Here is a 16,300-nt window from a genome sequence, read left to right as displayed (position 1 = left end):
GGGCCCCCGTAAGAGGGCCCCGCAAAGTATTTCAGTGTCTGCTATGCAGACACTGAAATACGCGACGGGTGCCACTGCACCCGTCGCACCTTCCCACTACGCCGGCTCAATTCTGAGCCGGCGTCCTCGTGGGAAGGTTGATTTGCCCTGGGCTGGCGGGCGGCCTTTTGGCGGCCGCCCGCCAGCCCAGGGCAAATCTCAGAATCACCGCAGCGGTCTTTCGACCGCGGTGCGGTGTTCTGACGGGGTTACTTTGGCGGGCGGCGGATGACCCCCAAAGTTTCCCCCAACTGGCTCAGCGGGAAACAGCCCACAACATTGACACCAGCTCATAATCGAGCCAGCGGCAATGTTGCAGTGCGTTGGGTGCAATAGCACCCGTCGTGCATTTCACTGTCTGCTAAGCAGACAGTGAAAAGCACGACAGGGCTGTCCATGGGGGCCCCTGCATTGCCCATGCCAAGTGCATGGGCAGTGCAGGGGTCCCCAATGGAGCCCCAAGATCCTGTCTCCGCCAGCTTTTACATGGCAGTGCAACCACCATGTAAAAGCCGGCGGAGAGGGGACTTGTAATCCCAAGAGTAGCGCTGCCTGTAGCTCTGCCCTGGCAGATTAAGACTGCCAGCACCGCCAGGTCATCGGCCAGCGAAAAAGTGGTCCGACCGCCACCACGAGTCTGGCGGTCGTATGACTTGTATTGAGGACCTGAGTGACTTCTTACACTTTATAGTGCTCAGTATCCACAGGTCGCTTGCTCCTGATGTATGCCTGGTCAAATCTAGGCTTGAGATAAAATAGGGGAAGTTAATGATGGTGTTTAGAGGCTAAGCATGCCATGTTAAAATCAATTTTAACCACCATAGCATTGGCGGCCAGTGAAGAAATCTCCTAGCATGAGATATCTTGGCATGCTTTTTTACCCTAAAGATCAACTAGAGAAATTGGAGAGCAGTGATTTGTGCCAACTCGAGTTGCTGATGAGGTTCATGGGGAGTCAAGCAAAAATACTATTTCCGAAGAGCTTCTGTTAAACCACCACTACTTCCTGCTTGTCCAAAAGAAATGGCATTTGGTTAAGTATAAAAATCAACTAGTCACCGTTGAGCTTATTTAGGGAGAGAGGGCTATTTTAGCATTGACCAGAAAAAAAATGGCCCTTAGACCCTGGAGAGGTTGGGAAGGATAAGAACATCAGTGCTGTCAGAGTTTGAAAGTATGGAGCGATTGTCAAGGAATGAGCTAAGATGATGTTCAGTTCGTCTGGGAGGGTGGAGTTCTGCTTTATTCTCTCAAGTACGAAATTCAATTTAAAGATAACAGTTGGAAGGTGATTATAAGCTAAAGATGTTTAAAATAAAAAGGAATGCGTGGGACCGGTCCTCTGGTTACCGGGACTAGCAACCTTAGAGAAAATGTCAGAGAAATGGGACAAGATGATAATGCAAGAGAGAAGAGGACACTTGATAACATAAAGGAGGAAAAAAGAAGCTGAGAATAGGAGAGTGTTTCATGATCAGGGTAGGAGCCTTAGAGACAGGACGAGACAAGAGTGTCAGGCTGAGTGTCAGAAATGGGAGAACTGGCATGAGGGAATTGGGATAAGCATACATGTTTGGAATAGAAAATGTCATAAAGCCTATTCCCAGAGGCAATTTTATTCAAGAATAAATTAGCAGGATCTAGCCAGAGTTAATCTGAGGGACTTCAGGTGGGACAGAGATCTAGGAAAAATAAAATTTCCCTGAGTATTCCTGACATATACTTGGAGGTCTATGGTGCACCAATGATTCTGGTGGAAATAGTTTTTTTTATAGTGAATCAGATACCTTTCTAATTGCATGCATATGAAAGATGCACCCAGGTTTGACTTGGGGCAGCAGGAAATCACACATGTCTACTCAATGGCGCTAAATTAGGCTTTAGATTGTGGAAGCTTGATGGGGAATGTTTAGGCCAGGAACGTCTTGGGATGGTGTGATGAGTTTTGAAAAGGCAATCGGATCCGTTGCTTAGGGGTAGAAAGTGATATAAAATATATACTACAGTAAAAACAAAAATCTATGCCAAAGGTGAAGCGATGTAAAAGGTCTGGAGAAGGGATGAGGGAAGGAGAAAAAATGAATAATATGGAGTCATGGGAAAGGAGGCAAAAGAAAAGAGACAGGTGATCTTTTTATACTAGACAGGTAAGAACATTTTGGTCCGTTAGTATGGGAACATAACAAGCCCCAAACTCTGCCAATTCATATGGGTGTAAACAGAGACATTTGGAGGAAGTCAGGGGTACCAAGACTGGCAATAATAAAGCTGTAACGAAAGAGCAAAGGGTGGTGAGAGGCAAAGACGTCAAAAAAGTATGATGACTTTGTATTTGGATAACTATCTATATTGAAGAGGAATATGATGGGATCTGGAATAAATGGGGGTAGGGATACAAGATAGAAACAGAGGGAATGCCCATGTAGAGAGACAGCAGCTTTCCCCACCATGACCAGAAGGTCTAATTGCGTGTATCAGGCAGTGGGCATTATGAGAAGAGTGGGCAGCCACTGGTCAGTGAGAAAAGTTGCAATCAGGCAATAAAGGTCAATAATCTGAAAAAGAAGAAAGATGAGGATGTCAAGTCTGCTTTTAGAGGCAGAGAGTGTGTTACCCAATTTTAGTGCTCAGGTAAGTGGAGGTGCTGGGACAAAATGAAGAAAGAAGGTTATGTGGCGGGAGAGGGAGATGTAGGATGTTGAGGGAATAGTTGTAGAATAGACGAATGGAGAGGATAGGAGTGAACAAGGATAGAGAAAGGGAACAAAGAAGTAGACAGTGAGTGGAAAAGGTACAAAGGTTAAAGAACGCACTGAAGGGATTGATATGGTGATAGTGTGGCTGGGCACTGGACTGTGCAAGTGAATTTGAAGATACATAATTGGATATAAGTATTGGCACCTGAGGGAACAGCGACTCCCAGGTCTGAAATAAAGATTTGACAAGTAACTCCAGCACATAAGGCATTTTCCAATGACCAGGAGCTGTCGTCACTGGACATATCCTAAATTATATACAACTCGTTTCACATCAACAATTACAAAAATGAAACCACAAGAACCAGTTTCAGTGTTATACTGTATGGATATGCAGTTTCAGTGTCATGCTATATACAACGCTATACATGTTTCGACTTTGGATCCCCTCTAGTTAAATGTAAATGTTTTCTTTATAATTACCTGTCACGAAGCTATACCAGTTCCTGAAAAAACACACGCATTAGGAACACACTTAGGCCCTCATTCCTACTCTGGCGGGCGGCAGTCGCCGCCCGCCAGACGGGAACCGCCATATGGCTGCTCCGCGGTCGAAAGACCGCTGGGGCCATTCCGACCTTCCCGCTGGGCCGGCGGGCGCTAACATTGTTAGCGCCGGCCAGCCCAGCGGGAAGGCGGCCTGCAACACTGAAGCCGGCTCCGAATGGAGCCGGCGGTGTTGCAGGTGTGCGACGGGTGCAGTTGCACCCGTCGCGCTTTTCACTGTCTGCTAAGCAGACAGTGAAAAGCATGCTGGGGCCCTGTTAGGGGGCCCCAGGACACCCGTTCCCGCCATCCTCTTCCTGGCGGTGAAAACCGCCAGAAACAGGTTGGCGGGAAGGGGGTCGGAATCCCCATGGCGGCGCTGCTTGCTTGCAGCGCCGCCATGGAGGATTAGCCCAGCCGGGGGAAATCCGGCGGGAAACCGCCGGACCCGGTTTTCCGACCGCGGCGGTAACACTGGATGGGGGACTGGTGGGATTGTGTGCCCCTGGAGGTGTGATTTGGGCTTTGAAGCACCGCCAGCCTGTTGGCGGTGCTTCAGTCATCCACAACAGAATGACCCCCTTAATTTGTTATTTATGTTATTTTATGTCTAGTATGGATTTTGGTTATTATGGTTTTATAAATAAAAAGACCAAACTCTCTGAAATGCTTATTCATTCTGTCACACACGTTTTCTACTTTTAAGACTGATTTCACATAACTAGAACACATGATTTAAGGACATATTGCCAGATAATGTTTTAAAAAGTCTGAAAGTGTAATAAGAGAATACTGGCTGGAGAATCAGCCGTAGGAGCTAAGCAGCTCCCATGTCCTGCTTATTACGACCTATGTACAGGGGCAAGATGACAGGCAAATGATAAGAAAAAAAGGAATGGAACGGAGAGACGAAGAAAAATCTATTTTGTGGGAGAAAGAAAAAAGTACCAGTTTGGTCAGTTGCCAGGAAAAACATTTATGCAAGTAAGGTTGTTGCATTACATTCTAAATTGACAAATTGACCAAATGCACACGTTTTTAGAGTTTTAAAAGATAATAGTTGTTAGGGCTGCCTTTCACACATTTCTAGCCAGAACAAAGGCAAACCTTAAAAATAATTCAGTTTATGTTTGCATGAAGAACTCAAGCAGGTTTTATAAAAGTGAAAAAAATACAGGTCAAAAATAGCAGACAGTCAAATAAAAAATAAACCCCCCAAAACTATGGGCGAGAACAACTTAACCCCACCAAAACTTATATTCATCAAAAACAACATACAACATCTAGTCCATACCGGCTCAACAACATGACCATGGATGGATTCGAACCCAACTATAAATCCAATGCCAAGTCACTTGGATTCATTCTGAAAACTGATCTCATGTTAAAAGAAAACATTGCCAAGAAAATTAAGATGATGTGGTAGCAGCTCTTTCTACGAAAGAAAGTGAAAACATTCTTCCTAGAAATAAGCTTCAGAATGCCGTTCAAGCCATGAGAGAGTACTCTCACATCTAGATGATGGAAATGCACAACCGTTAAGACTCCACATTGCCTCACTCCAAGGGCTTCCCGCATGCTGTGGCACTCTTCATCTAGGATATAAAGAATGATAACAAGATTATAACAAGATCACCCCCTAACCTGATGGAACTACACGGCTTCATTTATGGGCCTACATCATTTCCAAAACCAGCCACAGAGCCACTATAACAGGCACCCCTGCCTACCTGGCTGAGAAGCTCACTATCTCTGGTGGCTCTTGGCACACCCACAGCTAGGATGGCATCCGAATCGAGGCACATAATTGTAAAACTATAAACAACAAGGCTACAGAGGCATCCTCTATAAGTGCACCAAAGATCTGGAACAACATGGAAGGAATGTAGTTTTAAAAATACTTACCGAATCTAGACTGGCTGTCAGAAGATATGCAAATAATGCTCCCTAGTTGTTGTAAACAGAAATACTTTTGGCATATAAAATGCAGATGTGCGGATCTATCGCATTTTGCCTCCTCACCTTTTTCTCAATTGATACAGTTAGGAAGAAGGTGACAATGGCTGGCGTGTCGAGCACTTTCTCTGGTGTATTTAATGGACACATCCCTTGTAGCTGGTATACGGATATCTTCTGATCCTATAAAAGAAAGGGAAATTATACTGAATTGGTTAAATGATGTATTTCTTCCAGTTGAACAACAGTTCGGGTCCAATTAGGGTGGTCCCGTGTGACGCAGGTGCAAATTGTGCTAGTAAGTATGAGCGCAGGATGCACAAGTTTCAGTGAGATGCACATTCAATAATGGGGAATTACGTAGAATTTGTGCATTATTCCACCCATTACTGAGCGCATGAAATGTTATGCCCAGTTTACTCCTGGGAATTGCAAACTGTGGGGAGGACATCCCAAAGAGCTCCTTCCCATTGTATTATTCACAATCGTATGCGCAGAGTTTCTGCCTCAACCTCTCCCAACTGTTTCAGCACGGAGTTCTACAAACCGAGTGCAGAGTCTCAGCACACACAAGTATAAGTTTTAGTAGTAAATGTGGGAGGGCCAGGAGAGAGTGGCGGGAAATTGGGGAATCCTTACCACTAAAGAGGAGCAGAAAAAGGAGGAGAAAGGAAGGAATTAGTGAGTGCCACAGAGGTGGTTAGAGAGGGACGTTTACCCACCCACAAAGGAGTAAGCACATTGCTATTATAAACCTGCACTTCTAAAGTTACTACAGACGAAAAAGGACCCAGGACAGTAGTAAATTACTCCAGCTGAGCAAATGACAAACTACTAGTACTGGAACACCCTTCCATAGAAAATAATGGAAATAAGAACCTAAAATAAAACCCATTAGGAAATAATGTGACATTAACCTCATTAGAGTGGGCGTTGGCCACACTACCTCCCTGGTGTGGGTCACGACCAGTGGCCAACCCCAGGGAGGGGGTTGATGCATCGGAGGATTTTTTTTAATTAAAAAACCCCCGGAAACAGAGAAGATCTTCAGTGTCTCCCTCTGACCCCCCACCCGCCCTTTTGCGACACGCTGATGCACAATCTGTTTTCCTGAGCAGAGCAGGAAGCAGCCGCAAGGCCTCTTCCTGCTTTAGTGGGGAAAACGGGCCCAAACAGGCCTCCCGGACATTCGGGAAGGCCTCAATGGAAAAGGGAGAGTCTCCCCTTTCAAACGAGGCCTATTGAACAGGTTCCCTGGCCCTCGATCGCAGCTGCGATCGAGGGCCAAGAAACCCCAATAGACACCAGGGATTTAGCTTTGGGAGGTCAGCCCCCTCTGCAAACGTGCCACCCCCACCCAGGGGCCTTTAAATAAAATAAAAAAATGTAGATTCACCCCTGGGTGCGGGAGGAGGGGTGGGGGGCAGGGCTTTAAACATTTTAAAAAACATTTATTAAAAAAAAGAAATTGACAGGGGGTCGCCTGTGAGGAGGGCGACTCCCTGTGGGGCAATAATTTTTGTAATAGTTGTATGGTTTCCCTGGGGGCCACTGTGGCCCCCAAGGAAACCATACAACTATTAAGAAATATATATATATATATATATATATATATATATATATAGCAATCACTTTTGTCAACGCGTGTGTGGTTTTCTGGGGGCTGCATTCGGCCCCCAGGAAAACCACACCCACATATAAAAGTGATCTATATATATATATATATATATATATATATATATATATATATTTGCCACCAGTACTCTTGCAGTTGCAGCTTGTGTCTTCAAAGCAATGCACATACTTCAACTAACGCGTTTCAACTGTAGCTTTTAGGCAGCAATAAAAAAGTCAAGTAAGTCTTGTGATTATGTTTCTGCTACAAAAGGATCTGACTTTTGTCTAGTGGCAGTTTTGATGTCATAAAGTAGCGCAGAAGGTTTATATGTCTACTGCAAAGATCAAATCTGTATTTTATGTAAATAGCTGAGTAGATTAGTAAAGTCAGACATTACCTGCACTATAATACAAATGAAATATATGTGCGGGGGGGCTACGGAGAGATGAAGGGCACTTTTGCTGGGTGGTAGTGAGGGAATTCAAGGAGGAGGTCATGGGAGTGGGAGCACCAATAATGATTATTGGGCTGGGCGCTAGAGGCGCTAAAGACTGTGACGATTGGTATGTGACAAAGTGAAGTAATAGTGTGTCTTTTTTTGAGTGTCTTGAAAGAACATGCTGATTGAGGGAAGAAACGAAGGTAAGCTGACCTCTACTGTTGCACGTATCACACACACACACCCACCGGCAATTTGGTGACTCTACGTAGGCTAGTGTTTTAGAGCGACATTTTAGCCAGTAGCAGAGATGGCATCTCATTGGATGACTGCTGCTCAAGCCTTCACTCGCGTTATAGAGGACAGCTCTGATGTAGGATCAGACTGAGACATCAGATTCTGAGACAACATCTGAGGGATAGGACAATGGTGCAGACTCTGGGAGTGATTTTTCAGTCGGAGGAGTCCCATACGATAACTCCTCTTCCAGTGATTATGAGGGAGGTGATGAGGACAGTCCTGCTGTCCCTTTGCAAGCACAGTCTGTACAGCGGGACAATAGCGGGTTAGCCCAACCCAGAGAACAGGTGCATGCGGCAGCAAGCACAGAGAGAGTGCTTTCTTGGGAGCTTCCCAATTAAGTTCAGCCCCAAATTCCACCGCTCAAATCGTATTGTGGAGACATCAAAATTATCTATCACAAAACAACCTGGTTTTGTAAGGCAGGCACCTGCTTTTTTGGTCCTGGGCTGGTCGGCCATATAGGGAAACCTACCAAACTCAGACTTGTGTGGATTCCACAAAGTTTTCTTACCCAGAATACCCTGCAAAGGTGAAATGTTGAATAAAAACTCAATTTTTTCTTGTATTTCTGTCACACAAACTACAGGAATATGCTGGGATCCACAAAATTCCTACCACCCAGTGTTTCCCCACCTTACCTGATAAAAACGCAGACCCACTTGATTGCCTCTACAAGGTGCCTGCGTCAGGAATAGAGCACCCCAAGGTTAACAGTTGCCGTCATATAAGGACCAACATTGACCATTGTGTGATCTATTCCTGTTGCAGGCACTAGGCCTACCCACACAAGTGAGGTACCATTTTTATCGGGAGACTTGGGGGAATGCTGGGTGGAAGGAAATTTGTGGTTTCTCTCAGATTCCAGAACTTTCTATCACCGAAATGTGAAGAAAAAGTCTTTTTTTTTTGCCAAATATTAATGTTTGCAAAGGATTTTGGTAACAGAACCTGGCAAGAGCGCCACAAGTTACCCCATCCTGGGTTCCCCTAGGTGTCTAGTTTAAAAAAATGCACAGGTTTGTTAGGTTTTTCTAGGTACCGGCGGAGCTAGAGACCAAAATCCATAGCTAGGCACTTTCCAAAAATCACATCAGTTTTCAAAGTAAACATCTGATGTGTCCATGTTGCGTTTTGGGGCATTTCCTGTTGCGGGCACTAGGCATACCCACACAAGTGAGGTACCATTTGTATTGGGAGACCTGGGGGAATGCTGGGTGGAATGAAATTTGTCGCTCCTCTCAGATTCCAGAACTTTCCATCACCGAAATATGAGGAAAAATAGTTTTTTTGGTGTCAAATTTTGAGGATTCTGGGTAACAGAACCTGGTGAGAGCCCCACCGGTCATCCCATTCTGAATTCCCCTAGATGTCTAGTTTTTAAAAAATGTATAGGTATGCTAGGTTTCCCTAGGTGGTGGCTGAGCTAGAGGCCAAAGACCACAGCTAGGCACTTTGCAAAAAACACATCCGTTTTCATTGGAAAAATATGATGTGTCCACGTTGTGTTTTGGGGCATTTCTTGTCGCGGGCACTAGGCTTACCCACACAAGTGAGGAACCATTTTTATCGGGAGACTTCGAGGAATGCTGGGTGGAAGGAAGTTTGAAACTCCTCTCAGATTCCAGAACTTTGCAGCACCAAAATCTGAGGGGAAAGTGTTTTGTTTGGGACATTTTGAGGTTTGCAAAGGATTCTGGGTAACAGAACCTGGTGAGAGCCCCACAAGTCACCCCATCCTGGATTCCCCTATATGTCTAGTTTTCAAATATGCTTAGGGTTGGTAGGTTTCCCTAGGTGCCAGCTAAGCTAGAGGCCAAAATCCACAGCTTGGCATTTTCAAAAAAACCACGTCAGATTTTAATCTAAAAATGTGATGTTTCCATGTTGCGTTTTCTGTTGCGGGCATTAAGCCTACCAAAGCAAGTGAGTTACCATTTGTGTCGGGAGGCATGGGGGAAACACAGAATAGCATAACAGGTGTTATTGCCCCTTGTCTTTCTCTACATTTTTTCCTTCCAAATGTAAGACAGTGTGTAAAATAGACATCTATTTGAGAAATGCCCTGTAATTCACATGCTAGTATGGGCACCCCGGAATACAGAGATGTGCAAATAACCACTGCTTCTCAACACCTTATCTTGTGCCCATTTTGGAAATATAAAAGTTTCCTTGATACCTATTTTCACTTTTTATATTTCACCAAATGAATTGCTGTACACCTGGTATACAATGAAAACCCATTGCAAGGTGCAGCTCCTTTATTGGCTATTACTACCTAGGGTTCTTGATGAACCTACAAGCCCTCTATATATATCCCTGCAACTGGAAGAGTCCAGCAGACGTAATGGTATATTACTTATGAAAATATGACATTGCAGGAAAAAGTTGCAGAGTAAAACGTGGACGTGGGGGCCAGCAGCTAAGGGTTTAAATGATAAAAAAAAATGTTAAAATATACATTAAAACTATTTAATTTAAACACATATGAAGTATACTGATTTATTGTTTAATTATAAAATATTTTATTTTAACAATTAATAGTAGGTTATATTTAAAAAAAATATTTAAATTACTTTTATTTAATTCTGTACATCACGTTTATGTATGAATGCACTATAAATGTTTACCTTTATATGGGAATTTCAAATTCAAAATTAAGATAATATTTTTCTTTAGGTCTAAAGTTATAATCAATAAAGACTGTAAATTTATAATAATAATTATCATAAACATTTTTTGATAAAATGTTTCCATTTTAATAAACGATTTTACTTTACTCTATACCATAGGGACATTCTGCATTCGGGGCAGAGACTGCTCTATGGTAAAATAATTTATATGTTTTATTATTTTTTATATATTGTTTTAAAAATATAATTATAATTATTATTTGTAACTATTTTACATAATTTCATTTAATTGAAAATTATTTCATACAGAGTTATATAAGTCCCTACCTCAGTTCTAATGGACGGTTTTGCAGTATCATTTGTTGGCAATATGTGGTGCTGGAATTAGCGCTTTATTCGCAGTGGTAAGTCACACTAGTAAGTTTGGCTCCAGCCGCTATTTCAGGCGGTAGAGACATGTTAGTCTAGACTAAGTGAAAAAGTTATTCAAAAGTGTAAGTGTAAAGCACACATGTAAATTACTCACAAGTGTAAGTTACCTTTGTCAATACCCTCCATTATGTCAAATCCTTATTATCACACAGAGTTTCAAGCGTAATCCATGTCTTGTGTGTGTAATAACCATGTCCTACTGCAAATGTATATATCTTACGTACCTTACCATTGAACTGCTGTCCGCTAAATATTTAGTTGCTCACTTGCATCACAAATGTATTTATTATGTAATTTATCTTCCATTTGCAGATGTTGTGTAAGTTCTTATCAACAGAGAGCTAGCACATATACCAAACACTCTAAAATAAATTAAGTATCATATCAAGCACCATGTTCTGTATTATCATTACTAGGGATGATAGCAGTTTTTTTATTCAACAAGTTCATTATGGATATTCAAAAAGTGCATACCGATGTGGCTGTCCAAAGTGCATTCTGTACTTTCAATTGACGACATATACTCATTCCCGGGCTGCTCATGCTCTGTACTTCTACCAGACCTTTTTCAATGTTCACAACAGTGTAGTTTCTGTGGGCAGCAATACAATTTGTTAGAATAGTATCTGTTCCAATAGTTCCCCTGAAGTGTACAAGTAGACTTTAAATACCCAGCCCTCTCCCTGTGTACAAAACACCATTAGACCTAAGCATCTGGCTTCAGTGTATGTCCCTATCATTCTTAGGTGATACTTGAGTACCACACAGTATTGATTGCATAACAAAATATTGACCACAAATATATGCTGGCACCAAAATATTGTCAAAATATCAACTATAAAAATATCAACTTTACATACACAATGTAAAATATAAAATATTGACTGTAAATATATTGTGGTAAAAAATGTAAACATTATTTTGGTAAGTGCATGTATTTAATAGTAATTAACATTATTGTAATAAAATAAAAATTTAACTATTCTTTAAAAAAGATATATTTTTATATAATTTATATATATGAGACAAAAAAACAATAGGAAACATTTTTAAGTAAAATAGATATTTAAAACATTTTATTAATACACTATTTAATATTAAATTATAAATGACAACAAATTTATTTATTTACATAAAATAATGGTTACTATATGTTATTACTATATATGAAATAATGAAATACAGCCTGAACCTGTGTAATTAATACTTAAAAATACATTTTTGAAAATAAATAGCAAACATTTGTATTTTCTGAAAATGTAATACAAAATAGATTTTTTTTTAAAAAACAAAACAGGAAAAAAAAAAGAAATACCATCTTTTTAAAAATATGTATACTTTAACAGTGGATGTATTTAAAATATCTTAAAACATTTCCAGGATGAAGTAGTATTTAGAGCCTAAATTCTATTAAAATAAAAAAACAACAAGAAAAAAACAGTTTAAATGCAGTATTCTAACTACGATCTACAAATATTTTAGACAATGAATACATTTGGGAGCAGGCACCTTTACAATTAAAATTCCAATCGAATAAACATTGAGGACCAAGCAGAAACATTGAAGGTCAGATTTACTAATCTAAATCAGTCTTACAAACTTTGTGGAAAATACATACATTGGGCATGGTCAGATTCACTATTATAGCTGATGTTAAAAGGTATTGGGAAAATGTTGGGGGGTCAGATTCATTATCCTACCTCCAGCCTAATAAACATTGAGTAAAGTGCATACCTTGAAGCCATGAGACTTGCTATTGCAACTCTAATCCAACATATTTATTGAAGGATGTGTATATATTCAGTGGGGCTTGGGGTGGAGTCAGACATACTATTCGGACTCCATTCCAACAATCAATAAAGAAAGTGCAGACATTGGAGAGGGAGGGTTGGATCACATATTGTGGAAAAAGCATACATTAAAAGGGTCAGATTAACTATTCTAATTATAGTAACATTGGGAAAAGTGCATACACCGATAATAAGGGGGATGTAGAGGGTCATATCTTTGTTTCTGACTCCAGTCCAACATCAAAGAACATACATACATACATGCAGGGTGAAGGGAGCTCTCAGATTTACTATTCCAACTCCAGTTTAAGAAGCACGGTAAACGTGCAGACATTGGTGGGGAGAGGTAACATTTCCTATTCTAATTGTCCAACCAACACTATGGCGAAAATGCATACATTGGGGAGTCAGATTTAATATTCTATCTGCATTAACTGCAACCTAACAAGCACTGGGGAACATGCATACACTGGGGTGGAGGTGGGTAGAGTGGGGAGGGGGGGGTCACATTTACCAATTTTAATTCCAGCCCAACAATTGGAAAGAGCAAATACTAGGGTGTGGTAGGGGCTGGGGGTCAAACTCAAGCCAACAAAGTTTTAGAAGTACCCATTAAAATGTATTGATATTCAAACAAACACTTAAAAACTCAAATTTAATATTTAAATAATAAAAATAAAAAAATTAGAAAGTTTAAACATGTCTGAAATGTGATTGTTTTCAGTTATTTCATTTAAATAAAAATATTCTTCTTCTCTCATAAAACACAGACACCTGACATAAATCGAAATATGTTTTAATAAGAAAAATGCACAACCAAAGAATGGTGGGATAATCAGATGTTTTGGTGGAAGACAAAAAAATGCATCTCAATAACAGTCATCTACATTTATGAAATACCTTAAACTGTAAAGAGAAGCACAGCAGTTTCTCCATGAAGGCAACTCTTGGAAGAAATAATTGTTAACCTTACAAAAGCATGTACAATTCATTTTCACAGATTATGTACTAAAAGTAAATTCCTATATGACAGGAATCTACCATTTTGTGAGACTAGTGTTCAAGAGTTTCACATGGGTTCAATGTATCCCAGAAGCAAAAACTAATTGACTTTTTTAATACTGTAATAAAGAAAAGAAAACATTCATTTTGTATTGAATTGAGATTTTTTTCCCTGGAGGAGTCATACCAATGTTTTGCTGCACAGATTGAGTGAAGTAGACACACAGTATACCATATGACCAAGCAACCTAACGGACTGTTTTAAGTAATGGTTGTACACAAGAGGATATTTGCAGCCATGTGCTTAATAGATGACTAATGGCCAAGACATTAAATGTAGGAATAACAGACCACACCTTTCATGTTCTTTGCCATCCCAGAATACCACAGTGCGCTCTGGTCCTTGTGAGGAGAAAAAGGAATTCTGCTTCCCGCACTCTAGCAGGTACATGAGAACAGCAAAGCTGGGATCTTGCATCTGCCACACAACAGATGTTGCCAATGGACGCTGTAGAAAGCAGAACAGTGCAGGTAAGCACTATGTTACAATAACTTTAGGTTAATATTAATGCATGTTTGTACATCATTGACATGATCACAGTAAAGTGATGTTACACATGCATTTCGGGATTGTGCATTTCCCGATGAATTAATGTCATGAAAAATAAATGTGACTGTCACAGGTTGAGCACAATAGAAACAATCTATAGAATCTTTTTTTGCTATTCAAGAAAATGATGCAAAGTATATTAGATTTACTTTGACTTTGTTACCAAGGCCAATCATTATTTTCGATAAATTAAGTTTCAAGTCCATTACTACTATTACTTAAATGACCAATTGATAAGACAGGCGTTTCTTCAAGACATCTTTTCAGACTTACTTTTTCTGAGTTCACAAATACTAAATGGAAATCCTTTCTACCGAAAGTCATAACATCAATCAATAGTTGGAAGCAGGGATTCTTTTGAAGCAGACATGTCACTAGATGTTACATTTAGAGGTTTAAGACTTAGAGAGTTCTCTAACGACACACTGTAGCATCTTACAAATGATCCGAAAAGACCCATCTCTATGGCCTTAATATAGTAGTCATGCTGGACATTTTTTGAGGTGGGACAGGTTTTGCTGAAATAATTATTTTCTGAGCTACAAAGGTAATCCTTGATTTTCCACATAGTCCATTCTCAGAGCTAGTCCCACCCTCAACCAATCACATTGCATGAAACATAATGAGGAAGCAATATTAAGCATTGCACGTGCGTTTACAGTCAAAACAGAATCTTGGTTGATTCTTCGGCTTTTGAATCATGAAAAAATTACTTAGTTGTATTTTTTAAACATTTCCTCTTTCTGTATATATGTGGTATTTGTATTCAGTGAACTGAACCAAAAGCAATCAGAGTGTGTACAAAGTCAAAAGCAAGGAAAGTCAACGAGTGGTAGCAGGGTTCTCGGAGCAGAAGAGAACTGTTACTGTGAGATTTTGTAGTGTTCTTTAAAGAGGTGTGTCTTTGGCCTTTTCTAAAATGGAGTAGGTTTGGGGCAGTCCTAATGGATAGGGGGACGCCACTGCAGATCCTGGGTGCATAGATGGAGAAGGCCAGTTACTTTATTTGTTTGCATACTTTCATCTCCAGTCTTATGGTGCCCTGAAGGCCACTGAAGGTGGTGAGCTTGCTATCCAGGAGGTGGCACTCTGGTTGTGATAACTCGGCAGATGTCTGAGTTATTTTGTGTTATATCCATTTTTACCTAGCCTTTTACCTGTAGGAGGTGCTTGGTGTTCCTAATATTAAGCCCTATTGGCTGATTAGCACTATAAGAAATTATATAAGGTGGATCACCACATATAAGGTTGCCCGTTGTACTCCATTTACAAAAATGCCTTTTCTGTGCTTCACATCGATTAAAACCATGGTGGTCCTACACTGAAATGTTTTAAAAATGTCCCTATACACTAGGAGATAACATTTTAATGTAAATTTGGGAAATGTACCTCCATTCTGTAGAACTTATTTGTTATTGCAAATTTGCCATACCACCATAGCTTAGTGGACCTGCTACCATGAATATTTTTTTTCCATAAGCAGCTTCTGCGATGGAGGGGTAAGCACCAGTAAAGCAGAGGTAGTCCTTGGAGAAGTTAGGATTCTGAGGACTGATTGGTCTATTTGAGTCGCATGGTCTTGGTGGACTATGACCCTTGTGCGGTGATCAAAATATCCTTCTGGAATGGAACCCTTCTCTAGAGTGTGGTCAAGGTTGATGTCCCTTAGGCTCAAAGAGGATAGGAAGGTGTTTTTCAATAAGAAGGCAGACACATATACCATAGGTTTATGAACAAAAAGGCAGACCCATATACCATAGGGTTATGAACAAAGTCTGTTTGTGTTGGAGCCATTGGTGTACTCAACATTAAATGCATAGATGACAGAATGAAAATATTGATATCGACCATGAAATCCTTGACATTCTTCATCAGAACTTTCAGTGTGATCTGTAGCCTGTTCTGTAACTCTCAGCTTTATATATGGTGTTTTATTACAAACTGGGTAGTCATCTGTGCTGTGACTGACAGAAAGATAAACTATGAACAAGGAATGGTCTACTTTCTTTGACCTTTGGTCCTTTTGACAATGGAGAAGGATAATTTGTCAATAAAGAGCAGGTATGATGCCTGAGACAGCAGCTGAGAGGTAAACAGTTGAATACTAATGTTAGAATCTGGGTCTCTAGTTTGCAGAGGTATACACAATGGCCAAGTCAGAGTAAGTCAGATACACAACCTAAATTAACCTGTGCTCACTCTCTGGTAGCTTGGAATAGAGCAGGCAGGCTTAACTTAA

The 16,300-nt window shown here is 40.6% G+C and overlaps 1 protein-coding gene across 3 annotated transcripts in view; it reads right to left on the bottom strand.

Moving 5' to 3' along the window:
- Positions 1-16,300, bottom strand: part of LRRK1 (leucine rich repeat kinase 1) — a 654,776-nt gene that overhangs the window by 48,790 nt on the left and 589,686 nt on the right. For all 3 annotated transcript variants that reach the window (XM_069222803.1, XM_069222801.1, XM_069222802.1), the window contains exons 29-31: positions 13,808-13,959; positions 11,134-11,251; positions 5,304-5,420 (exon numbers count right to left, since the gene is read on the bottom strand). In XM_069222803.1, the coding sequence (XP_069078904.1) occupies positions 5,304-5,420; positions 11,134-11,251; positions 13,808-13,959 (387 nt within the window). The remainder of the gene's footprint in view (positions 1-5,303; positions 5,421-11,133; positions 11,252-13,807; positions 13,960-16,300) is intronic.

The sequence above is a fragment of the Pleurodeles waltl genome, chromosome 3_1 (genome assembly GCF_031143425.1).
Source record: "Pleurodeles waltl isolate 20211129_DDA chromosome 3_1, aPleWal1.hap1.20221129, whole genome shotgun sequence".
NCBI classification, from domain to species: Eukaryota; Metazoa; Chordata; class Amphibia; order Caudata; family Salamandridae; genus Pleurodeles; species Pleurodeles waltl.
The sequence above is the reverse complement of the archived record's forward strand: the minus strand, read 5'-3'. Positions and strand labels throughout refer to the sequence as shown.